A 21,902-nucleotide genomic window follows, 5' to 3' on the forward strand; every position below is an offset into this window, starting at 1 on the left:
CTAAAGGGAAAGGATAGACCCAATTGTCATGCCAAAAAGAAATAGAGGAACCATCTCCCACCACCCAGCGCAGCCCTTTCCTGAAAAGGGGCCGTAGCTTGAGGAGATTACGCCATTGACATGAAACATTAGACGGAGGAGAATAGCTCCATAACGGCTCCGACTTAAGATACTTCTTAGAGACCATGGAAACCCAATTATTATCAGGATCGGAGATAATACGCCACAACAGTTTCATCTGCAAAGCTAGAATAAATTATTATCAGGAAAAATGTATCTAATAAGAGAGTTATTAACTTATCAACTAGATAAATTCAGCTTTTCCCTCTTCTTCATTGTTGTAGTTTGGTAGCTATTTAATAAAGTTAATTGCGTAAGAAGTGAAACACAGCTAGAATTGTTAAATCTACTCGACGATTGTGGTTTTATCATATTTATTTATTTCATTTTGATATGTATTTGGTTAATTTTGACTTCTCTTATAGATATATGACTTTAAATCAATGAATTAATTTTAATTTTTTTTAAAAAAAGTTTGATAGCTATTTTTAATTGATGGTCATATATACTTTAAACAACATATAATACTCGTATAAAGTAATTCATGATAATTTAAAAGATACAATTGGTAAGAGAAAGATGGAAAAAAAAACCTCATATATTGAGAGAAAAATTCTATTCTAAGAAAGTATGTTGCAAGTCTTGCAACTATTTCTATTTTCGTAATACAGATAATAAAAAAGAAAGTACAATGAAAAGATTGATCAAGTAATCAGATAATACCCCGTCAAAAAAAAAAAGTAATCAGATAATACAGAATGGAGAATGTACCCTGCACTGGTTACTGTAATAGTGTAATGGCGTACAAGAGAGTGATTGATGATGAGAAAACAAAACTCATACAAACGAATAATGTGACCTGATTACAATACATTAACACTAGCCTAAAAGCTTTGACTAACCAGAGAGCAATGCTAAAACCTAAGCCATTTCTTTTCCTTTTCCTTGCTAACAACTGCATGTGAAGCCGATGCATGGTTCGCCTCAGCATTCGATAAAGCTTTCCGTGTCTCCACCAACTTCCTCATTGCTGCCTCATAAACTGCCTTCTCCTTCCTGTTACGGTTAACCATCTCCTCCAACTTCTCCACTCGAACCCTCAACTCCTTTATCTCCTCTTCATAAGCAATGATTGATCTTCTATCTTCTTTCTTAGCCTCTTTCCCCTTCTCCTTCTTTACTGAACTATCCTTGTTAATCATTAGTGCATGTGTTGCAAGGTGACTGTTGATAAGGCTGAAAACATCAGGGGTCTGTTCCTCTTGTTGTTTTGCAGCTCGAAGTGCTTCTGCGAATTTCTTTTCTCGTTTCCTCTTCCCACCCCGGCTTCGTTTTTTTATCTTTTCTGAACTCCTATCTTTCTCTTCTTTGTTCACAGACTGCAGGGCATGATCGAGTGATTGCTTTGGTGGCAGGACTTTCACAAGTATAGGGTTCACGATACCCTGGCCTTCCACTCCGAGACCCATGCCTTCACGATAACCCATATTAGCCATCATCTTGGAAGCCATACCCCGAGTGTGATTCTCCCACTCGGCAAAGATGGCAGTGTCTGTCTGGATCCCCTTCTGCAAGGCAGTGCTCTTGACAAAGCCCAAACCCTGGGGAAGACCATCGTTCTCATAATCGCTTGAACCCGAGTTCTCAGAACTTGAATAATCACTCTCTCTCTCTTCTTCGTCATTGCTGTCATCAGCATACTGTGATATTGCCATTGCTTCAATCCCCAGCTTCTCTGAGCTTCCATCATCACGAAATACAACCTGGCCTTGATTGAGTTTGTCATCCCATGATTGAAGTTCAGCCTCTCTCCATATTCTAGCTCCACCCCTTGAAACTGCCCATATGCTAGTTCCTACAAAGGGCTGCCCCCAGCATGGAGACACATACTTCTTCAGGGAAGACAGCGACACAAGAGTTCCTGAAGCAGATAGCAATCAAATACCTTAGCTACAGTAGCAGCTGAAAATTGTGAAACGACTGACAACAGATAACATTTAGGACTACATCGTGCAAATTGCCAATCTTCAAGTACAGAACCAGTACATAGATACAGAGATTGTACTACTATATTCTTTCAAAGAAGAGCCAAAAACCAGGAAAATCTAGATGGTCAAAGGAGAAAAAACAATTAGGCCACCGGATCATTCTTTCCTTATCAAGCACAAATCTTCTATAACTGTCCAGACTAGAGTGTCGCTTTCAAGAGACAGATCTCCGCATATAACAATTATAGTATGGGGGGAACTAATGAGAAGGCATAAGCTCGAAGATTACAACTACTTTCCAAAATTAGTTCATCTAGCCAATTTCCCTGAATAGGATACATATTTACCTCACCTACAAGTTGAATAAAGACAACACAGGCCCACTTGTACCTACTATGCAACACAGGAGAAGTCTCCAAATTCTAACTGTTCTGCATAGCAGAATAATATGCAAACATACCATGCGATAACCGGCAGTTAGCACCAAATCGACACCGTTGTTGAACGAAGAACTTGCATATCTGCACTTCGGGGTCTACCATCAGTACATCAAGATGACGACAAAAAAAAGGCAACTATTTTACATTCTCTACATTTCAAAGCATCAAAGATCTTTGAAGAGAGTAGAGTAATGCAGGCATACAGGACAGTCATGCTTATTACTAATTGCAGTTATATATAGTATACATTAGGACAGATATTATCATTAATTTGCGGCAATTCTAATCTATAACGCACGCATAATATAGTGAACATAGTACTTTGTATCTTAAACCCCTTGTAAAATTATTCCGGCTTTTTCAGTTTCTCAAGAGTTCAGCGGGTGAAGCATGTATAAAAGAATAAAACCACACTACTCTCACATATGAATTGGATCCTACCGACCCTTTGTCTCTTCCCAAAAGCCACAAACACCAACATCTGATATAGTTGGAGATGGGAGGGAAAGAAACCAAAAATACCCAAAACCCAGTAGGATCTACTTCCATTTACTTAAATATTCTATCATCAAGTATTGGAGAGACACAAAATAGAATAATTAAAACTTGTATGCCATGAAAAACCCGTGTTTCCTGTAGCAAGTTCCGATTCCATGATACCACCCATTCTGACTAGCTTGAACTCAGGGGTCTACAAATTGTCGACAAAGAGACAATAAAAACTACTTTTAAGTATTTAACCACAGTTAAGCTTCCTTTTGTTTCTAAGAAGAAAAGAGCAATAGATACTAGCCATAAAATGACAACATCTCCTACAAAATATTGCTGATTTGATTATATTTTAAAACTCAAAACATAACTCGGTCATATACTCCGTATACTTATAATGAGGAGATCAACTCCAAAAGTACGAATAATAATTACTAGAAAGCAACAAACACAGACATATAGTGTATCAAGAAAATATAATCTTGGAAGGGGGAGTATTATAAGAGGAGCCATCATCAGCTAACAAAGAGCTCACCATCATTTTCTCTGATGTTGGAGTGAGGAAAGAAACTCTGGCAGAAGAACCATCCAACTCAACAATCTCACCATTATACCGACGCCCATCAGTGTGGCGGAATCTACATTTCAATCCAACAAAGTGACTTTGCTCCTCCAATGTTTCTACTTCAGCATTAGTAGGATCTAGAGGTTCTACCTCTGCATCTTGTATTAATAATTTGGAACCATCCAGCTCTGTTGGATTAATATGCTCAACCTCAGTGTCTATATGGGAACCTATAGAGCCCTGCACAGCTGAATCAATTTCACGTAGCAACCGCGCACGTTTTAGGTGAAAAAGTCCTTCCTCTGCATCTTTGATAGCAGAAACAAGCTCTTCTTGGACCTACACCAGCATAAAGCAACGACATAAATCAGCCAAATGAGCATACAATTCCTGTTACTTCTTTATTTTGTATAAAAATCAGCAAAAAAGTCGAAGAAGCTGAATAAACAAGTTATTGGACACTTTCACATACACTATGGAGAAAGTAGAACATCCTGGAAAAAAAAAATTGAAAATGAAGTTGCTTAGAGTGTTCCCCACTAAATAAGAACTTCTAATGGGAGGTTCACTATGCATGATCAACCAAGCAACTTCATTGCATTTTCTAGGTGATAAAGCTTCCAGAGCAAAGGAACTAGGCAGTATTAATTCCTATGTCCAACCACGTGACCACTTAACCTCTCCTTAATTTTTCTCAGAATGTCCGTTCTCAAACTCAAAAGTCCTATGTTCCTATTTTACCAAAAAAAAAAAAAAACTCAAAAGTCAAACCTTCCTTTCAAATCCAAAGCCTAGAAGCCTACTATGCATCAATTTCCAATATGTTAAAGAGCATATGCAAAAAAAAACCGACATCAACTCACTTAACGCACAAACTCATCTATTTGATTTTTCTGAGAGTGTGTTTGAAGCAAAGATAAGGATTCATTTTCCCTAGTTTGGATATAACACGAAAGAAGGAAGGGAATTGAATTGGAGGGATTTCGTTTTCATACCCCCTCTTAGCAAACCAAATCCTTTTAATGTTGGAAATATCGGGAAGGAAAACGCAAGCTCACTCTTCCTTCCCCTTCTTTTCCTTCACCATCCCTCTCCTTTCCTCCCCTACCTTATGATTGCAATCCAAACATAGTGTAAAACCACACTTCATAAACGTGCAGCTTGACGCCTAGTCGCCTACTGATCGACATCGTGATAGAATCCAATCGGATAGATAATTCGAGGTTAAGCTAATTGATTGTTACCCTCACAAACTGAAAATCCCAGCATAGTATGGCATAGTGGATAAAATCCATCACACAAAAAAAGGATTTTCTTAACAAGAAAAAGAGCCAATCTTTTACAATCGAATGTTCTAAGAATAATCCCCAAATTATTAATCCTCCAAAATATACAACTTTCTGAGCAAAAACAATTGAACATTGTAGACTCAGAAATGATAAGCATAATGCATATTAGCTTAATTCGAGCGTCAAAGATACGAAAAAACATGATAAAATGCAGCGAATTGAAATTAATTAATGAAATTAAGTGAGATTATCTAAAAATGAAAACCTAATAATAAAAAGGGGAAAGAAAAGCATTACACTGAGAAGCTCGGAATTTTGGGGATCGGAGATTAAAGCTTGTTGAATAGCAGAAAAGGATTCCTTTTGTTCGTGTAATTGAAGCTCTAATTGAGTTTCCAGAATTCTCTCCTCTTCGTTCGCCATTGTTGGAGCTTCGCGAAGCCGTGGTGCCACGACTAGTACTGAATGTAAAACGGGGAAACGAAACGAGACAAAACGATGCAAGTCATGTAAATTGTAACCCATAGGCCATAGGCCATAGTCAATAATAACTTTTTTTTTTTTCCTAATCGGCTCGCCAACTATTCAAGCTTGCATCGAAATTTCTAAAGTCGATTATAGCAAAGTTCGGTTCGTAAAGTTCGTTAATAGATTCGAAATATGTTTAGTTCTATTATATTACATATTATATAAATTTATTGTGAAGTTATAAAGTAACCTGTTTATAAATATATGTTATATAATTTCTAACTCAAGTTGAGATTTAAGATAAATTGAATTAGAAAATTTAAAGCTCGAGACTCGGCTCGAATTGAGTAAAAGTGTTACGAGCCGAGTCGAGCAACCCCAGGCTCAATCACAGTTTTGCTCGTTAACAGCTCTAATATAGTATACTTCTATAATAATTGTCTTCTTTTTGTAGTAACCCCATTATTGGTGGTTTAACCTCATTAACTGTGAAATGGTAGTATATTGAAAGAAATTTGTTTTATAAGGTAACTTTTTGAAAGAAAATTTTTAAAATGTAGTTCTTTATTTTTTTAAAAAAGTTGGTTATAAAAGATAGTTTAATGACATTTTTTCTATAAGATATAATTCTCAACCACAAAATTCAAAGTTTATCTTCGAGAATCATTTAATGTTCTCTCTCTACTTCAGTCATATCCCTGACTTAAGCATAGGGCTTTTCCTAGAACATCCTCGGAGAGTCGAGGTAGTTTTCATATTATTTTGCAAGATTGTTTGCTATTATCACAGAAGCTCTCACAGTCTTCAACATATGATCTATCAGTATCTGTGTAAAAACTTAAATATACTACTTTTTTGTAATAAATATATTATTGTGTTAGCTGAATATATCCACCAAAATTGTTCTAAACAAAATAATGTTACAAAGAGTTTTGATTCGGGCAATTCTCTTTCATGAGCCACTTAAATTTATGAGCATGGTTTGGCCAAGCTCACATGGGCATATATTAAGTTGGTTTAAATTTGAAATAGGTGAGCTACATGGGCCTATGTCAAGTAGAATAAGCTTTATGTCCCACTTTTTTTCTTGTCATTATTACTATGGTCCAACACTTTGTAATTAAATTTTAAAAACACTAGTCCAATCAACCAATAGAAATTCATGATGCATAGAATGTGAGATTTTGTAAAAAAAAAAAAAGAAAAGAAAAAAAGAACGTTAGTTCAAGTTAAGTCTGAGATCTAAATCAACTCGTCTATATCTAAGAGTGATATACCATTTTCTCAAAATGACTCCAACCTTTCCAACTATTTTAAGACATCTCGTTCACCATATTCAAAATATAAATCTCATGTATGATAACTTGAAAGTACATTGTTTTTTATGCCAAAGTTGTGAGAGCTGACACTTCGTGTATAGTATGATCATGATTTTTGAAACTATCTTTATTACTATCAGCTAGTGATCTACCAGTACATAGTAGAAAACCAACATCTCAATTCTCAATAGTAGTTTACAATTATGCATCCTACAATGAAATTAGGTACTAACTTTCGTTCTAAAAAAAATACATATGCTCATAAATTGCATACAACCATAAATTAAATCATTTGATTTAACAAACTAGACCATACAAAAGGAAGAAAATACATTCAACATGCATCATAAAGCAATCCTATATTGTTCTGTCAATTCTTAAAGAGCCACAGGGTATCTGTCAATGCAGGACAGCCATGGATTCCTTGAACTTGGCTTCTTGATACGTCGAACAGCCTTCCAAACAGCACTGTTGCACTTAAATCCAGACCCAAATGCGAGCTGCCAAATTCGATCCCCTGAGTGAATTTTCCCCTTAGCCTCCAAGTACGCCAACTCATACCATATGCTGCTGCTAGAAGTGTTGCCAAAGCGCTGCAGAGTCATGCGCGAGGGCTCCATGTTGGAGTCACTCAGCTCTAAGTTACGTTGCAGCTCATCAAGCACGGTCTTGCTTGCTGCGTGCACGCAGAAATGCTCGAATGCAAGCTTGTAATCGGGTATGTAAGGCTTTGAACTTGCTGCTGATGTTCTTGAAGATGATGATGAACTAGAAGTAGTAGTACTAGCAGTGGTGTTTCTCTGATCTTCTTTTTTACCTTCACCAAGTAAGTGGCGTTTAACTAGAGTGCTGAAGAAGAGAAGTTGTTCTGATACGGGTAGTACTAGTGGTCCTAGAGTGGTTATGTTGGTCTTAATTGCATCTCCACCTATCTCCATTAATTCGCGACTCACTTTTAAACCTTTGAATCCTTGTTCATCTTCTTCTTGATACACACTCCTAAATATTTTGGGATCAAATAATTAGACATTGAATATCACTATGTAATCCACCTTTACTTACCTAATGAGTAATTATCTATTCAATGAGATAAACATAAACAAAGTACTTTCTGATTATGTAATTCTAGTCATCTAGTGGGTGGACAAGCGTGACAGTCAAAGTGTAACATTTATTTTGTTACGGAGAAAATATATATTCTCTGCCAATATAATATACCTGAAACTGCGGTCATCAGCTCCCTTGTGGGTGCGAACAACATGCTCAAGGCGGTACTTAGCACGAGGGAAATCACGACGACGATTAGAAAGCAAAGCAGCCGAGCACCCCATTCGAAAGAAACAATTTGGAATAAGCATAGACCGGTCACAACCTGGGTACCAATTAAACCCAACCATTTCAGTGCTAACCACAACAGCAAAGTTGTTGGGGTTAGCTTGAAGCATGTCTCGTGCCAAGTCAAGCGCAATGACACTAGCACTACAACCCATGCCACCAAGGTTATAACTCAAGATATTGCCTCTCATTTTGTAATGGTTAATGATCATGGCTGAGAGTGAGGGTGTAGGGTTAAAGATGCTGCAATTAACCACTAGAACACCCACATCTTTAGGCCGAATTCGAGTCTTTTCGAAGAGCTCGTCGAGGGCTCCAAATATCACCATTGAGGCTTCCTCTCGACCTTCTTTCATGGTTGTTATGTTGTTCTTTGATATTATGGATTTTGGTACATATGTTTCATCACCTATTCCTGATGAGTCTAAGATCCTTCTCTTGAATTGTAAAGTTTCTTCATCAAATTTGCCTGATTGACGGGCCATCTCAATGAATTCTTCTTTACTTACCTGCAAACCATGTAGAGCATAAGTAAGTTTATTGATCCCTAGGACTTCAATTGATGATCATAGGATTTTGAGAAATACTTCCTCCGTTCCATAAGTGAAACACTTTTCTAAAAAAGCTCTCACATAAAGGAGAGAAATGTTTCACTTATAAGCGGAGAAAGTATAATTTAGATTGTATTAGGTGAACAGAAAATTTCTCGATTAAGTTATGGTTGGACTTGTCACAACTAACCCATAATTGATCAATAGTATCCAATATTACATGACGCATATTTAACTCAAACTCCAACCCGACCAAATTAACTTGTCCTGAAAATCGTTCTATATAGTATCGATTGACTTGTCAATTATCACAATTAATTGACAATAAACCCAAATATGACTAGACGTGAACATAACAATATTTGATCATTCGAAACCAAAACCTAAATAAATTTCTTAATACATCAAGCAAAGTTTCAAGAAAGATGGACTAATGGTCAGATTGTTATTAGTTAAGTAAAACATAATAAAAGTTACAAAAACAGGGTAATGAATTAGATATTAACTTATCTATATAAAAAATCTTAATAGTTACAGAATTATACACAAAATTAAATAGAAAAAAAACAATTATAAGTGTCGGCCATTGACACACACTTAGAAAGACAAACCAACGCATATATAGTAGATTAGACATGGGCAATGCTACACCTATCCGGTGAGTAGTTAACCCACTAGACATAGAGTATTAAAAAACTATTAGAATTGATAAGTTGGACCCACTATTTATTAATTTTTATTAGTAGTGGGTTGTTGACCCACTATGTAAATAAAGTTTTTTTCCGATTAGACATATAGCATGAACTACAGTAATAAGTCTTAGTGCCGCAAAGCATGGCAGATCTATGTACCAAAGTGGATATATAACGAATGATCTAAAATATCATACATGTAAAAAGGAAAAAAAATACATGTATAATCATATTCACATTTAAATATTAAAAAAATAAATATTTAATATCCTATTAATAGTATAAACTAACTTATATTTCAAGTGTTAATTATTTCCAATTTTTTTATACCTATTTATTCCCCTAATTCTAAATTTCTACATCCATCGCTCATTACAATCTCGTGTACCGTACTATGTCAATAATGTCATAAATAACATACTTCTATCTTATCCAAAACAAAAATATTTCCTCCATTTCAAAATAGTTACACCATTTAACATTTGGTCACTATTCACCAACCAACTTCGATAAGCTTTCTCTCACCATAAAAAAAAAAAAGCATAGTCAAGTGGGATCTTGTTAAATTCGTCTCAACACGAGGATTTTCAAATATCAATTTTTTATAATTTTTACTTAATACGCAATTAGATATATTAACGTTCAAAAAAGTGTCTTAACAGACATGAAAAAGCAAACGATGCAACTATTTTGAAACGAATGAAGTATATAGAGAGAGATAGATACATACCTTGAGCTCATCACTAGGCTTGTAACAAGCAAAGTCAAGAAGATAAATCGGACGAGGGCGAGACATGAAGTAAACCGAAAGAGTAAACACAAACACCCCAAAAGAAGCAAGAATAGTTGCAAGATCATAATCCCATAACTTGTTCCATAACTCTTGTCTACTTAAACTACCAACTTCAGCACTAAACACCAATACTAAAACTGGTATAGTAGCCAAATATATTGCATGATTTATAAGATAATGATACCCTAACTTAACATATTTCAAGTTTACCGAGTTAACAAAATCTGGTAATGGCAATCGTCTCCTTACACGCACCGAGAACGTATCCGTCCCTCGGTTAACAATCTCAGTTGATAAGAGACGTTGTTCTTCTCTAGTACTTGAAGGTGCCATTTTTAGTCGTTACACAAATTCTTATAAAAGACCGTCTGATCGATGTTTTTGTATATATATTTGTAGAGGAAGTTAAGAAAGAGGTTGAAGAAATGAAGTTTGTGAATATATGTGAAGGATTATTATTACGTGTGAATAAGATTGAAATTGTTTTTTGGAACATTTATAACAATGTACAACTAATTGGGTAAGGTAGGTGGAAGATGGTTAATGTTCTTACCCAACTTTATTAAGGGTGTGTAGTTGGAAGCTCAACGACCCAGTGTTATTCTGTATTTATTGAAAGGTGGGTGATTTTGTACTTGGTCTTTTTAAAAGGGTTTTCAATTTTATTATTTTTCTACTTGTTCATCTAAAATTTTGGTCCACTATTTAATACTTTTATAGGTCTTACATTCGATCACAGATCGTCTAATGTGAGCATTTTAGACCTGCATTATGAATAGCGGAATATACAAAAAAAAAAAAAAAAATATCCTATTCCAAATATAAGGATAATTGAGCTCGGGCTATGTCTCGATTTACTTTTGGCTATGTTAATAAAACGAGAACAAATTATGTATATATGAATTTGGATATGTTCTTTTCAGCTTGTATTTGCTAATTATTTTTTTTTTTTTGAAATTTCCTCAAGTACCTCTGAAGTTTGGCATAATTTTCAAATTACCCCCACACTTGGGGAATTCTTCAGATACACTTGAGGTTTGTGTTTGGGCACAAGATACCCTTACTATGGACGAAACCCTAACGACATTAGGTTTTTCTTCTCTCTCCCCCCAATTTTCTCTCTCCTTCCATTCTGCCACCTACTGCCAAACCCCCCTCCCCCACTCCGGCGCCGACGAACCTACCCCCTCCCTTCCCCATTCCCGATTCCCTCACTCTCGACGTTGGCGCCGGCCAAAATAACAATCTAGGGTGGTTTTGAGGGTGGGTTTGAGGGTTTGGGGGTGGTGTATCTGGGTGGGAAAGGGGAGGGGGTCGACACACGATGGGAGACACAGAAGGGGGGCCATTTCCGATAGGGGAAAGGGGGGGAGAGGTGGTGTCGGGGTGGGATGGGAGAATCGAGAATGGAGAAAGGGAGGGCTATGGTGGGATGTCGAGGGTGGGGGGAAAGGGAGAGGGTGGGGTCGCCGGGGGTGCTGCTGTTCTGGCTGACGAAAGGAAGGGGGTAGGGTCGCTGGCGCTGAAGTGGGTGGTGGTCGCCTGCTGTTGGCCGCCAGCTGGGGAGGGGGGGTGGTAGTGGGTGGGGGAATGGAAGGAGAGAGAAAATTGAAACTTGGGGGGAGAGAGAGGGAAAACCTAACGACGTTAGTGTTCCGTCCATAATAAGGGTATATTGAGCCCAAACACAAACCTCAAAGGTATTTGAGGAATTTTCCAAATGTAAAGGGTAATTTGGCCTAACCTTAAGGGTACATGAGGAAGTTTTCCTTTTTTTTAGGGTAAGGAGAATGCGCCCTAAATATCATATTGTTAGCCCAATTTCTTTTTTCAAAATTGAATGAAAGATATGTGTAATAGACATTATCCAACAAGAACATGTGGCACATACGATAGCACAAGTTTTTTTTTGATTCGGTAATTAACTAGCCAAATACGCTCAGCCCTCATGAGTTATATCCACGATAGGGGGTAATAAGGTGATTCCAACCCATAAAGAAAGTGGGGATTTATATTCACAAGCAAATATCTGCACAAAACACCCCAAATTTGGGGTTAATGAGACTCGAACTTCCGACCATAAGGTTAGAAGGTGAGAGCTCCAACCATTGGACTCCCACGTGATTCTCACGATAGCAGAAGATAAAGAGATAGAATTTTTTCATTATATAATATCATTAAAATACGATTTTAAAAACTGAAAATAATAGATAAAAAAATAAAGTACAATGCATATGTTTTTATATTATTTATATTACCTGTAAGCTATAGCAATTTAATCTTGTAGCATATTAATATTTGAAAGTATGAATTTCACCATATGTACAGAATATATATAATATCTAATTGAACTATTTAATATCAATAATACAAAATTTACTTTTGGTTATGAAAATTAATATGAGCTTCACCTATCGATTACTTCTAATACTAATTAAGGAGGATTAATTGTAACAAATTAAAAGAATTCTTTTTACTGACTTATTTATTATGGATGAGTATGACGAATAAATACACAACCGTGGCTTTCTCAACCTTACCTGTCTCTCTCTCGCATGTCATCCTTTGAGTTTTGACCCGTATCCAGCTTGACTCTTCAATCAAACATTGAAACGTAGGTTGGTTGCTAAGATGTAAACCAATCTTCGCAAAAGTACTTTATACAAACGAAGCATATAGAATATAGAACATAGAATATTAGGTTCAGTTGAAACTTTGAAAGTGTAAAATGCACTATTTTCTGTATTAGTCATTTCTCTTTCTTTTTATGTATCTTATTTAAAGTTTTTAATTTGATTGGATGTTTGTTACATAGTTTTGCAGGCGTTGTGTACATATAAGGCTAGTATCTATACGTATTGGAACATTAGAATATATAGTCGAGGCGTGCATTACGGACCGCATGCTTAAGCATGCATAATCACGTGTTATATATATAATTATATATATATATATATATATATATATATATATATATATATATGTGCGCTCGCGCACAAGAACACGACATGTGTGAGTGACATGCCAGAAAAAATTTGAAATTTCTAGTTTCATGGTGAAAATTCAAAGTTGATGGTGTTACTCTTTTTATCACAAAATGAAAATTTGGAAATGAATAAAAGTTGAAACAAATAAGTATCTAATAAAAGGGAATTATTGTTTCTATCCATAAAGTATCCCTCATCACTATGAACTTGAAAAAATTATGATCATTATTAATATAAATTTGAGTCAGTAAAAATCATTTTAATTCAATAAAATTAGTTATGATTAGCAAAAATCATTAAACTTCATAATAATAACAAACATAAATCAAATATTAGTAAAATATATTAAAGTCATATGTAATCAACAACAATTAATTAGTTTCCATCTATAAAGGAAGTTTTTATCATCAAAAGTCAATTTAGGCATTATTCACTTCATCTAAATTTTAGTAAACTAAATATATTATTGATTAAAGCTAATTCTTTCTAATTAAAACTGATTTTGCTCATTATAATTTATTCTTACTCATCAAAACTGATTGGAGCTTATTTTTTTTCTATTAAAATTAATATATACTGATTTTGTAATGTGCTTGTTTTTCCGCTAGTATGCCTATGGTCTTTATATTTTAGGTATTTAGCGTATTTTTCTTTGAGTTGGTAAGGTGGTTTTTTTTAATCAATATGAGCCACGAAGGCAGTACAAAGTACAAAGAAGAGGAGGGGGAATCGAACGTGTGACTTATCATTCACAGCACTTCAATCTTAACCACTAGGCCAAGACATCTTTGGTGAGTTGGTAAGATGGTGACTGGCCTAAGAGACCTCATGAGTTTGCTAGTCGAGACTTAATGGATTTTTTACTAACACTCAAGGAAAAAAAAATTAAGGAAATGGCCACATTATGTCTTCATTAGGATTTAATTTGATTTCATATATAATCTCAAGTCCTCGAGGTCACATCTTCCATGTGCTATCACTTGGTACCTTATTTGAATTTTAAGTACTTAGGTCCTGTTCTTTTGGGTTTATTTTTAGTTTAGTTCAGGTCAATTTAGTTAATTTCAGTCCAGTTCAACTCAGAAGTTTCCTCTCACAACTTTCATTCAGTTCAGTTCAATCCCGTTGAATTTACTTCAGTTTAGCCAAAATAAGTTCAAAAGAACAGCGTCTCAATGCATATAATAGGATACATAAAAGAAGAAAAAGTATTAACAATCTAATTAATAACCCCAAACTATAATTAAAAGATTTCATCCCTCCAATCCTCATTATAAGACAAAATACTGAAACTTTAATTTGTTGATTTTAACACGTTTGTTCATTAGCACTACTAGTGACTTGTAATAAGTTCGTCAATCATGTTTACTTGTTAACTTGTATACTCTTAAATAGAATAGTAGTGTTCCCCTCAAAAAAAAAATAGAATAGTAGTGATATGAGAGATAGCACTACTAACTACTTTTAGGTTATTACTTTCAACATATTTCTTTGTTTCGTATACTCTTGATTATAAAATAGAGAAAGTAGTAAAAAGTAACTTTTAGATTACTTACGATCAATATCTTTCTTTCGTATACTCTTCATAATATATATACTTCAGAAATCAGAATTTCATGAAGCGGAATTTCATGAATCATATTCATAAGCACTTAAATCAGGATCACATGCATATATAATTAAGGATCACAAACAAGTTTAGAAATAACCTTTGTAGCGTGATTTCCACAAAGCTTGAATGACCGGATTGAGAATCTCAGATGTGATTCCTCTACTTAGTCCACCAACCCGGATCAACACTCCACCAATGCTAGTTGGAAAGGAAGAAAACTTCTTCTTGTTTTTGGAGTTAAACGTGACTTTGATGAAGAGAGAGAATAGGAGAGAGAAAATAATAAGAGAATAAACTACTTTTTCTTTTCTGCCTAACCCAAATATATAAAAGTATTTAGGTCAGATTTCTCTCCCTTTTCCTATCTCTTGGCCGGCCACCCTAGGGCCCTCTTGGGCTCTAGGTTTCTTTTGTTGATCCAAGTTTAATGTGTGACCTTGTAGGATCCGTTACATTGGGCTTCGGGTTTATTTATTTACTAATCCGAAGTTCTATAGCTTTCTCTAGCAAGACGTATAGACGACCCAATATAACGAACTTATTATCTCTATAATACGATCCATTATATATTAGTAATTGCATTTAAGTCGAGGACATAAATCCTTCAATCTCCCACTTGTCCGAGACGAGTGTGCAATGTTTTTATTCCTCAAGTCTCTTAATGTCTTAATTTGATAGTATGATCATATTTCTATATCATCCATACTAGCTTTCAAATTATTCCTTGAAATCCGAGTTCAAATTGTCAACAAATGATCATCGAATGATCCATTTGAGCACGGCCATGCATTTTCAATTTTTCACTCTTCAAGGGGCCAAGACACCTATCCTATCTCATATAGGAGGACTTTTCCAATCTTGTAGTAACCAATACTCCCACTCAACTTTTAGCACAACCTGAATGCTGCCTTTATAGTCCCCTTTTACGGCATGACGTTTGACAGTATCAAAGCTATACTAATCATTGGGCTGAATAATGTTCTACTCATGTCTCAGGAATCTACTAATATAATTTCGAAGTTATAAAACTTCTAAGTAGGTCAAGTTCGACTATGTATCAACTATAATGCCATATGATTGATTAAACATCTCTATGTTTCCATAGCCCATGAAACGGCGCTATCAATCAATCTTATATGCTAATCCCTTTAATAAGTCATTTATGTCCAGTTTAATGACTTAGATTAGGAACTTTAATATTCTATGAATTCTGTTCACTTATGGTGTTTCATTCATCAAATCACATATTTGACAAAACCATAGAATTCAAGATATATTTTGGACATTTTATTTAATACCAAACCAAAATTAAATAAGACAAAATTTATTATCATAAACATAAATAGCAAAACCATGTCTTTACATTGTAATAAGTTTCTCTAAACCTAGTACAATCTAAAGCCACTCTAACATTTGCTTCAAGCCTATAGCCCTAGCGTGACACTCATGCTTGGGTTGAGGTAGTGGTTTAGTTAGCGGATCAGCCACGTTCTCATCCGTATGAACTTTGCTTTGAGCTCTTCCAGCTCACTACTACTCCATTTAGACAACAGAAATACCTACTGAGAGCGGTAATCATCTTTGTCGATTGGAAGTTTGCATCAATATAACCTTCAACAACCAACTCACTTTGTCCCCATATACTAAGAATATAGCTTTAGTCCTCCTTAAGTACTTAAGGATGCTTTAGCTGCAGTCCAGTGTGCTTCTCCTGGATTTGCTTGGAACCTCTACATGCTCAAGGCATATGCAAATCAGGTCGAGTACTTATCATGGCATACATAATAGACCCTATAGCCGAAGCATAAGGAATGCTACTCATTCGCTTTAACTCATCAGGCTCAGTCGGGCACTGACTCTTGCTAAGCGATATGCCATGTGACATGGGAACGAAACCTCTCTTCGAGTTTTCCATGTTGAACCTTGTAAGAACCTTATCAATATAAGTTTCTTGACTTAGCCCAATCATCCTTCGAGACCTATCTCTATGGATTTTGATTCCCAGTATGTACTCAGCTTCTCCAAGGTCCTTCATAGAGAAACAACTTTTAACCATTCCTTGACTGACTCAAGCATTGGTATGTCGTTTCCCATGATTAGTATGTCATCTACATACAGAACCAAGAAGACTAAGCTGCTCCCACTAAACTTCTTGTAAACACAAGACTCTTCTTCGCTTTTGATGAAACCAAATTGTTTGATTGCCTCATCAAACCGAAGATTCCAGCTCCGAGATGCCTGCTTCAATCCATAAATGGATCTCTGAAGCTTGCAAACCCTTTTAGGATTTTCTGGATCTTCAAAACCTTCAGGTTGTGTCATGTACACATCCTCATTCAAGAACCCATTCAAGAATGCGGTTTTGACATCCATCTGCCAAATTTCGTAATCGAAAAATGCAGCAATCGCTAAAAGTATCCGAATTGATTTAAGCATTGCTACTGGAGAAAAGGTCTCATCATAGTCTATACCATGAACTTGTCTGAATCCTTTTGCAACCAGTCTTGCTTTGTAGACATAGACATTTCCATCTTTGTCTGTTTTCAATTTGAACACCCACTTGCATCCAATAGGGTTAACCCCACAGGCAAGTCAACAGTGTCCAAACTTTATTCTCAGACATGGAGTCTAACTCGGATTTCATGGCCTCAAGCCATTTCTCAGAGTCTGGGCTCGTCAAAGCTTGTTTGTAGGTAGTAGGTTCTGAATTTTCCAAAATCATAATTTCAGAATTTCAGTCATTAGGAAATCAACCAACCTTTTGTTTGGAATCCTTGGTCTACTAGACCTACGCGGGGTCTGAGCATCAAGAGAAACGTTCTCTTCAACAGTTTGAAGATTTTCGCTTGATTCAACTTCGAATGGGACGGTAGGAGGTTCATGCGTTGAATACGTTATCTCCTCAACATGACTTTCGTCTTGTTGGGCCGTCTCTGACATGGTGTGAGCCACGTCCAGTTGTTGCTCATCTCGAATTTCTTCGAGTGTTATTTTACTCCCACTTGTCTTTCTAGAAACAAATTCCTTTTCAAGAAAGACACCATCACGAGCAACAAACACTTTGTTCTCTTGACGGTTATAGAAGTAATAACCCCTTGTCTCTTTTGGATATCCCACAAAGAGACATTTATCTGACTTGGGTGCGAGTTTGTCTGATAGTAACCGCTTTACATAGACCTCGCATCCCCAGATTTTAAGAAAAGACAAGTTTGGAGGTTTTCCATTCCATAACTCATATGGAGTCTTTTCTACAGCCTTTGACGGGCTCCTATTTAGTGTGTGTGCAGCAGTTTCGAGAGCGTATCCCCAAAAAGAAATCGGAAGATCAGCAAGACTCATCATAGATCGAACCATATCTAGTAATGTTCGATTCCTCCTTTCAGATACACCATTTAACTGTGGTGTTCCTGGTGGAGTTAATTGTGAAAGAATTCCACAATCCTTTAGATGATCATCAAACTCTTGGCTCAAATATTCACCACCACGATCGGATCGTAGTGCTTTTATTGTCTTACCAAGTTGATTCTGTACTTCATTTTGGAACTCTTTGAATCTATCAAAAGATTCCGACTTATGTTTCATCAAGTAAATATAGCCATATCTACTCAAATCATCAGTGAAGGTGATGAAGTAATTAAACCCTCCCCTTGCCTTTGTGCTCATAGGACCACATACATCTGTATGTATGAGTCCTAAAAGATCGCTGGCCCTTTCACCTTTTCCAGTAAATGGTGATTTTGTCATCTTACCCATTAAGCATGATTCACATACATCAAATGATTCGAAATCAAATGATGGAATTATACCGTCCTTTTGTAACTTGTGAATGCGCTTTTGGTTTATATGACCCATTCGGCAATGCCAAATATAGGTTAGGTTAGAATCATTTGATTTCTTTTTCTTGCTATCTATGTTATAGACTTGTAATGATTTATCAAGCACATATAAACCATTTATCAAATTAGCTCTGGCATAGAACATATTATTGTAAGAAATGGAACAACATTTGTTCTTTATTTCAAAGCAAAAACCTTCAGAATCCAAAACTGAAACCGAAATTATGTTCTTAGTTATTGTAGGAACGAAATAACAATTATTTAATTCTAAAATAAGCCCAGATGGCAAGTGTAGACTATAGCTCCCGACGGCAAGTGCAGCAACTCGTGCTCCATTTCCAACGCGTAGCTCTACCTCGCCTTTTGCCAACTTCCTACTTCTTTTTAGTCCCTGCACATCATTAACATGTGAGAACCACAACCGGTATCAAATACCCATAAAGAAGTAGAAGTCAAATTGATTTCTATAACATATATACCTGAAGTAGAAGCCCCAGACTTCTTTATTTCCTCCAAGTATATCGGGCAGTTCCTCTTCCAGTGTCCAATCTTGTGACAGTGGAAGCACTTGCTTTCCGCAGCAACCTTGGCTTGGCGGTTGGCTTAGGTTTTTCAGCGACAGTGGCAACTTGCTTGCCTTTGTCCTTCTTTCCGCCCATTTCTTTTTGAAACCCTTTCCCTTTTGAACCAACAGAACCTCTTTCTTTGGTTCAACCTTAGGGATGTTCCTTTCAGCATTGACCAACAATCCATGCAGCTCTTGCAAAGTCTTTTCAGACTCATTCATATTGTAGGTCATTCTGAACTGATTAAAACTTTCAGGTAGTGAGTGGAGAATGATGTCAGTAGCCAACTCGAGCCTATAAGGGAACCCAAGTCTTTCCATGTTTTCGAAAAGACCCATCATTTCGAACACATGGGGCCAACAGCTTGACCCGGCTTCAAGTGACATTCAAGGATCTCCCTGTTAGTCTCATACCGCTCAACTCGGGCCTGAGTTTTAAACATGGCCCGCAGCTCTTGCATGATCGTGTAGGCATCCTTGGTTTCGAACCTCTTTTGGAGGTTCGGCTCCATGGCTGCTACCATCAAACAAGTGATTGGTATAGACTTATCACTAGCCTGTTTTGCACGACGTTTTTCAGCGTCAGTTGATTCATCAGTTATTACAGGAAGCGGGGTATCTAAGACGTCCTCTCGACCCTCAAACCTCAGAACGAGTCTTAAGGTCCTTTCCCAATTAAGGAAATTTTCACCATTCAGTCTGTCCTTTTCAAGAAAAGGACGAATGTTGAAACCGGAGTTGTTGTTGTTGTTATTAGACATGATATCTACAGACAGAAAAATAAGGCAAAGTTCAATTTTATGTTTATAAAGCAACCTAAAACATGTAAAGGTTTCTAGGTTGACCACCTATTCAAAATTAAAGTCCCCTATGAATAAGTGTTTTACAAGATCCTATCAACATGTAACACTAAGCAGACGGAGGCCTTATCATAACGTTACATTATCAAGGTAAGTAAACTCTTTTACTAATTATAACACTTTATAACTCTTGTTTAGATGGATAAACATCGCATGTTTAACTATCTCTTGCTTCAAAATTCAAAACGCTTTTGATAATTTTGTTAAGGACAACCAAACTAAGTTGTAAAATTCGCAATTTTACCTTATTATCCCAAAATTAATGATAACACCCTGCGGAGGCATGACCTATTACTATTAATTAAGGGTTTTATAAGTACTTTATGTTTGGAAAAGCAAACCTTAATATTTACGGGGCCTAAGTTTATTATGTTGTTATGAATTAGTGAACTCTAGCGCATCAAAACCAACATACAATAAACTTATAAGCATTTTAAAGAATAATAAAATGCGAAAATAAAATGATCTAGTATGGCCCCTAATCCTAAGAACTAAGCATCAATGGCTCCTTCTTGGACTCTTCATGGATCTCCATCCACCTTTTCCATGGGCCTTCTCTTGATGGACTCTTCTTTGGATTACATAAGTATCAAAAATAATTTACAATAATAACTAAATTAAATAAATTACAAAAATACTTAACGATACGCAGATCGTATTTAAAATTACAAGAATACATCACGATACGCAGATCGTATTTTCTATCTTAATTTGGGCCATACTAGTCATACATAGCAAATATATCATATATAAAAGCCACATAATAATATCACATATTATACTTGCCAATCAATTAAAATATCAAATATTCTTAATTAAAGCAAGAAGATAAAATTTTAAGTAATATCTAATCACCTAAAGATTCTATCCCTTAAAACTAGCCTAATTAATTTTAATTAGATTAAAAAATCAGATTATGGATTGAAATTTATGACCAAGTCAATAATTAACATAATTGAAATTTACTTATCTTTCTCAAAATCTGTTTTCAAATAAAACTTCCAAAAGATAAAAAAAAATAAATAAAACTTGCCTGCTGCCCAGTCTTTTAGTCACGTTTCTTTTATAATTTTTTTTTTTTTTTTTTTAATTTATTTTGGAAAACGTGAAACTAGCAGCAGCAACGCTGCTTTCACGCTCCTCTGCCCAGAAGGTCGTATAACCAAAAGATTTTCCGGCAACCCTTTCGAGCCCTCTCACCGGCAACCCTTTCGAGCCCTCTCACCGGCAACTCGCCGGTTGTTTCTTTCGAGAGCCGACGTCGAACGCCGATACTTCTCGCCTGCGGCGGTGAGCAGCGCATTGCTCCGCACGTCAAACGTGCTTCGCACGTGGCTGCTGCCACCACCACCCTCGCTCACTTGACTGCTCACCGGCAGTCTGCCATTCGTTCCCCCGACTTTTCGCCGGCAGACATCCGACCACCGGAGACCGGAGCACCCACGGTGGCTGCTCCTCTTCTCCCTTTCAATTTCCTTTTCTTTTCCTTTTGAAAGATATTAAAATTACAACCTTTTGTAAATTTAATTAGGTGATCTTGGTTAAACATAACTCTTTATGCTTAATACAGAAAATTAAATTTTAAATCTTTATTTTAATTAATTTTCAGATTATTCATATAATTTATCACTAATTCATATAAAACACCTTTTACATGAATTTATTTTCATACATAAACAATTTTAAGCATGAAGATTAGATTAATAATATGAACTTATTTCATTTTCGAAATTTAGAGATCTAAAATCAGAATTTTAGGTTTATGAATTTCGAAAATTAGGGTTTATGAGGTGAAAAAATTTCGGCTTATATTGAGAAAGCAAGTAATTAAAACTCCTTTTAACAAATTTCAATTAATTATTCAATCCATAATTTAATTCCTCCCCTTAATCAAATTAAAATTAATCATACATAAACTAAACTTTATGACCAAAATTCTATATGCAGAGGCTAAAACTGATACCACTGTAGGAATATTAAGTACTATAAAGCGGAATTTCATGAATCATATTCATAAGCACTTAAATCAGGATCACATGCATATATAATTAAG

The 21,902-nt window shown here is 35.9% G+C and overlaps 2 protein-coding genes across 2 annotated transcripts; both read right to left on the minus strand.

The window, feature by feature from the left end:
• Positions 1-790: 790 nt before the first annotated feature.
• Positions 791-5,352, minus strand: LOC104905975 (zinc finger CCCH domain-containing protein 22). Its single transcript, XM_010694648.4, has 4 exons — positions 5,129-5,352; positions 3,513-3,881; positions 2,509-2,569; positions 791-1,981 (listed from the first exon to the last, which is right to left on the minus strand). The coding sequence occupies exons 1-4, from the start codon at positions 5,252-5,254 to the stop codon at positions 975-977; spliced, it is 1,563 nt and encodes a 520-aa protein (XP_010692950.2). The 5' UTR covers positions 5,255-5,352; the 3' UTR covers positions 791-974.
• A 1,362-nt stretch (positions 5,353-6,714) lies between these two features.
• Positions 6,715-10,465, minus strand: LOC104905974 (3-ketoacyl-CoA synthase 10). The gene is made up of 3 exons (XM_010694647.4): positions 9,927-10,465; positions 7,837-8,462; positions 6,715-7,617 (listed from the first exon to the last, which is right to left on the minus strand). The coding sequence occupies exons 1-3, from the start codon at positions 10,320-10,322 to the stop codon at positions 6,996-6,998; spliced, it is 1,644 nt and encodes a 547-aa protein (XP_010692949.2). The 5' UTR covers positions 10,323-10,465; the 3' UTR covers positions 6,715-6,995.
• Between the last annotated feature and the right edge of the window lie 11,437 nt (positions 10,466-21,902).

This window comes from Beta vulgaris, chromosome 2 (assembly GCF_026745355.1).
Source record: "Beta vulgaris subsp. vulgaris cultivar EL10 chromosome 2, EL10.2, whole genome shotgun sequence".
In the NCBI taxonomy this organism is placed as follows: Eukaryota; Viridiplantae; Streptophyta; class Magnoliopsida; order Caryophyllales; family Amaranthaceae; genus Beta; species Beta vulgaris.

Coding starts and splice junctions, on each gene's coding strand:
- LOC104905974 (XM_010694647.4), bottom strand. CDS start 10,322: ATGGCACCTTCAAGTACTAGAGAAGAACAACGTCTCTTATCAACTGAG. Junction 8,463..9,926: donor AGCCTAGTGATGAGCTCAAG/GTATGTATCTAT, acceptor CATGGTTTGCAG/GTAAGTAAAGAAGAATTCAT. Junction 7,618..7,836: donor GCTGATGACCGCAGTTTCAG/GTATATTATATT, acceptor CAAAATATTTAG/GAGTGTGTATCAAGAAGAAG.
- LOC104905975 (XM_010694648.4), bottom strand. CDS start 5,254: ATGGCGAACGAAGAGGAGAGAATTCTGGAAACTCAATTAGAGCTTCAA. Junction 3,882..5,128: donor AAAATTCCGAGCTTCTCAGT/GTAATGCTTTTC, acceptor ATGCTGGTGTAG/GTCCAAGAAGAGCTTGTTTC. Junction 2,570..3,512: donor CAACATCAGAGAAAATGATG/GTGAGCTCTTTG, acceptor CCCGAAGTGCAG/ATATGCAAGTTCTTCGTTCA.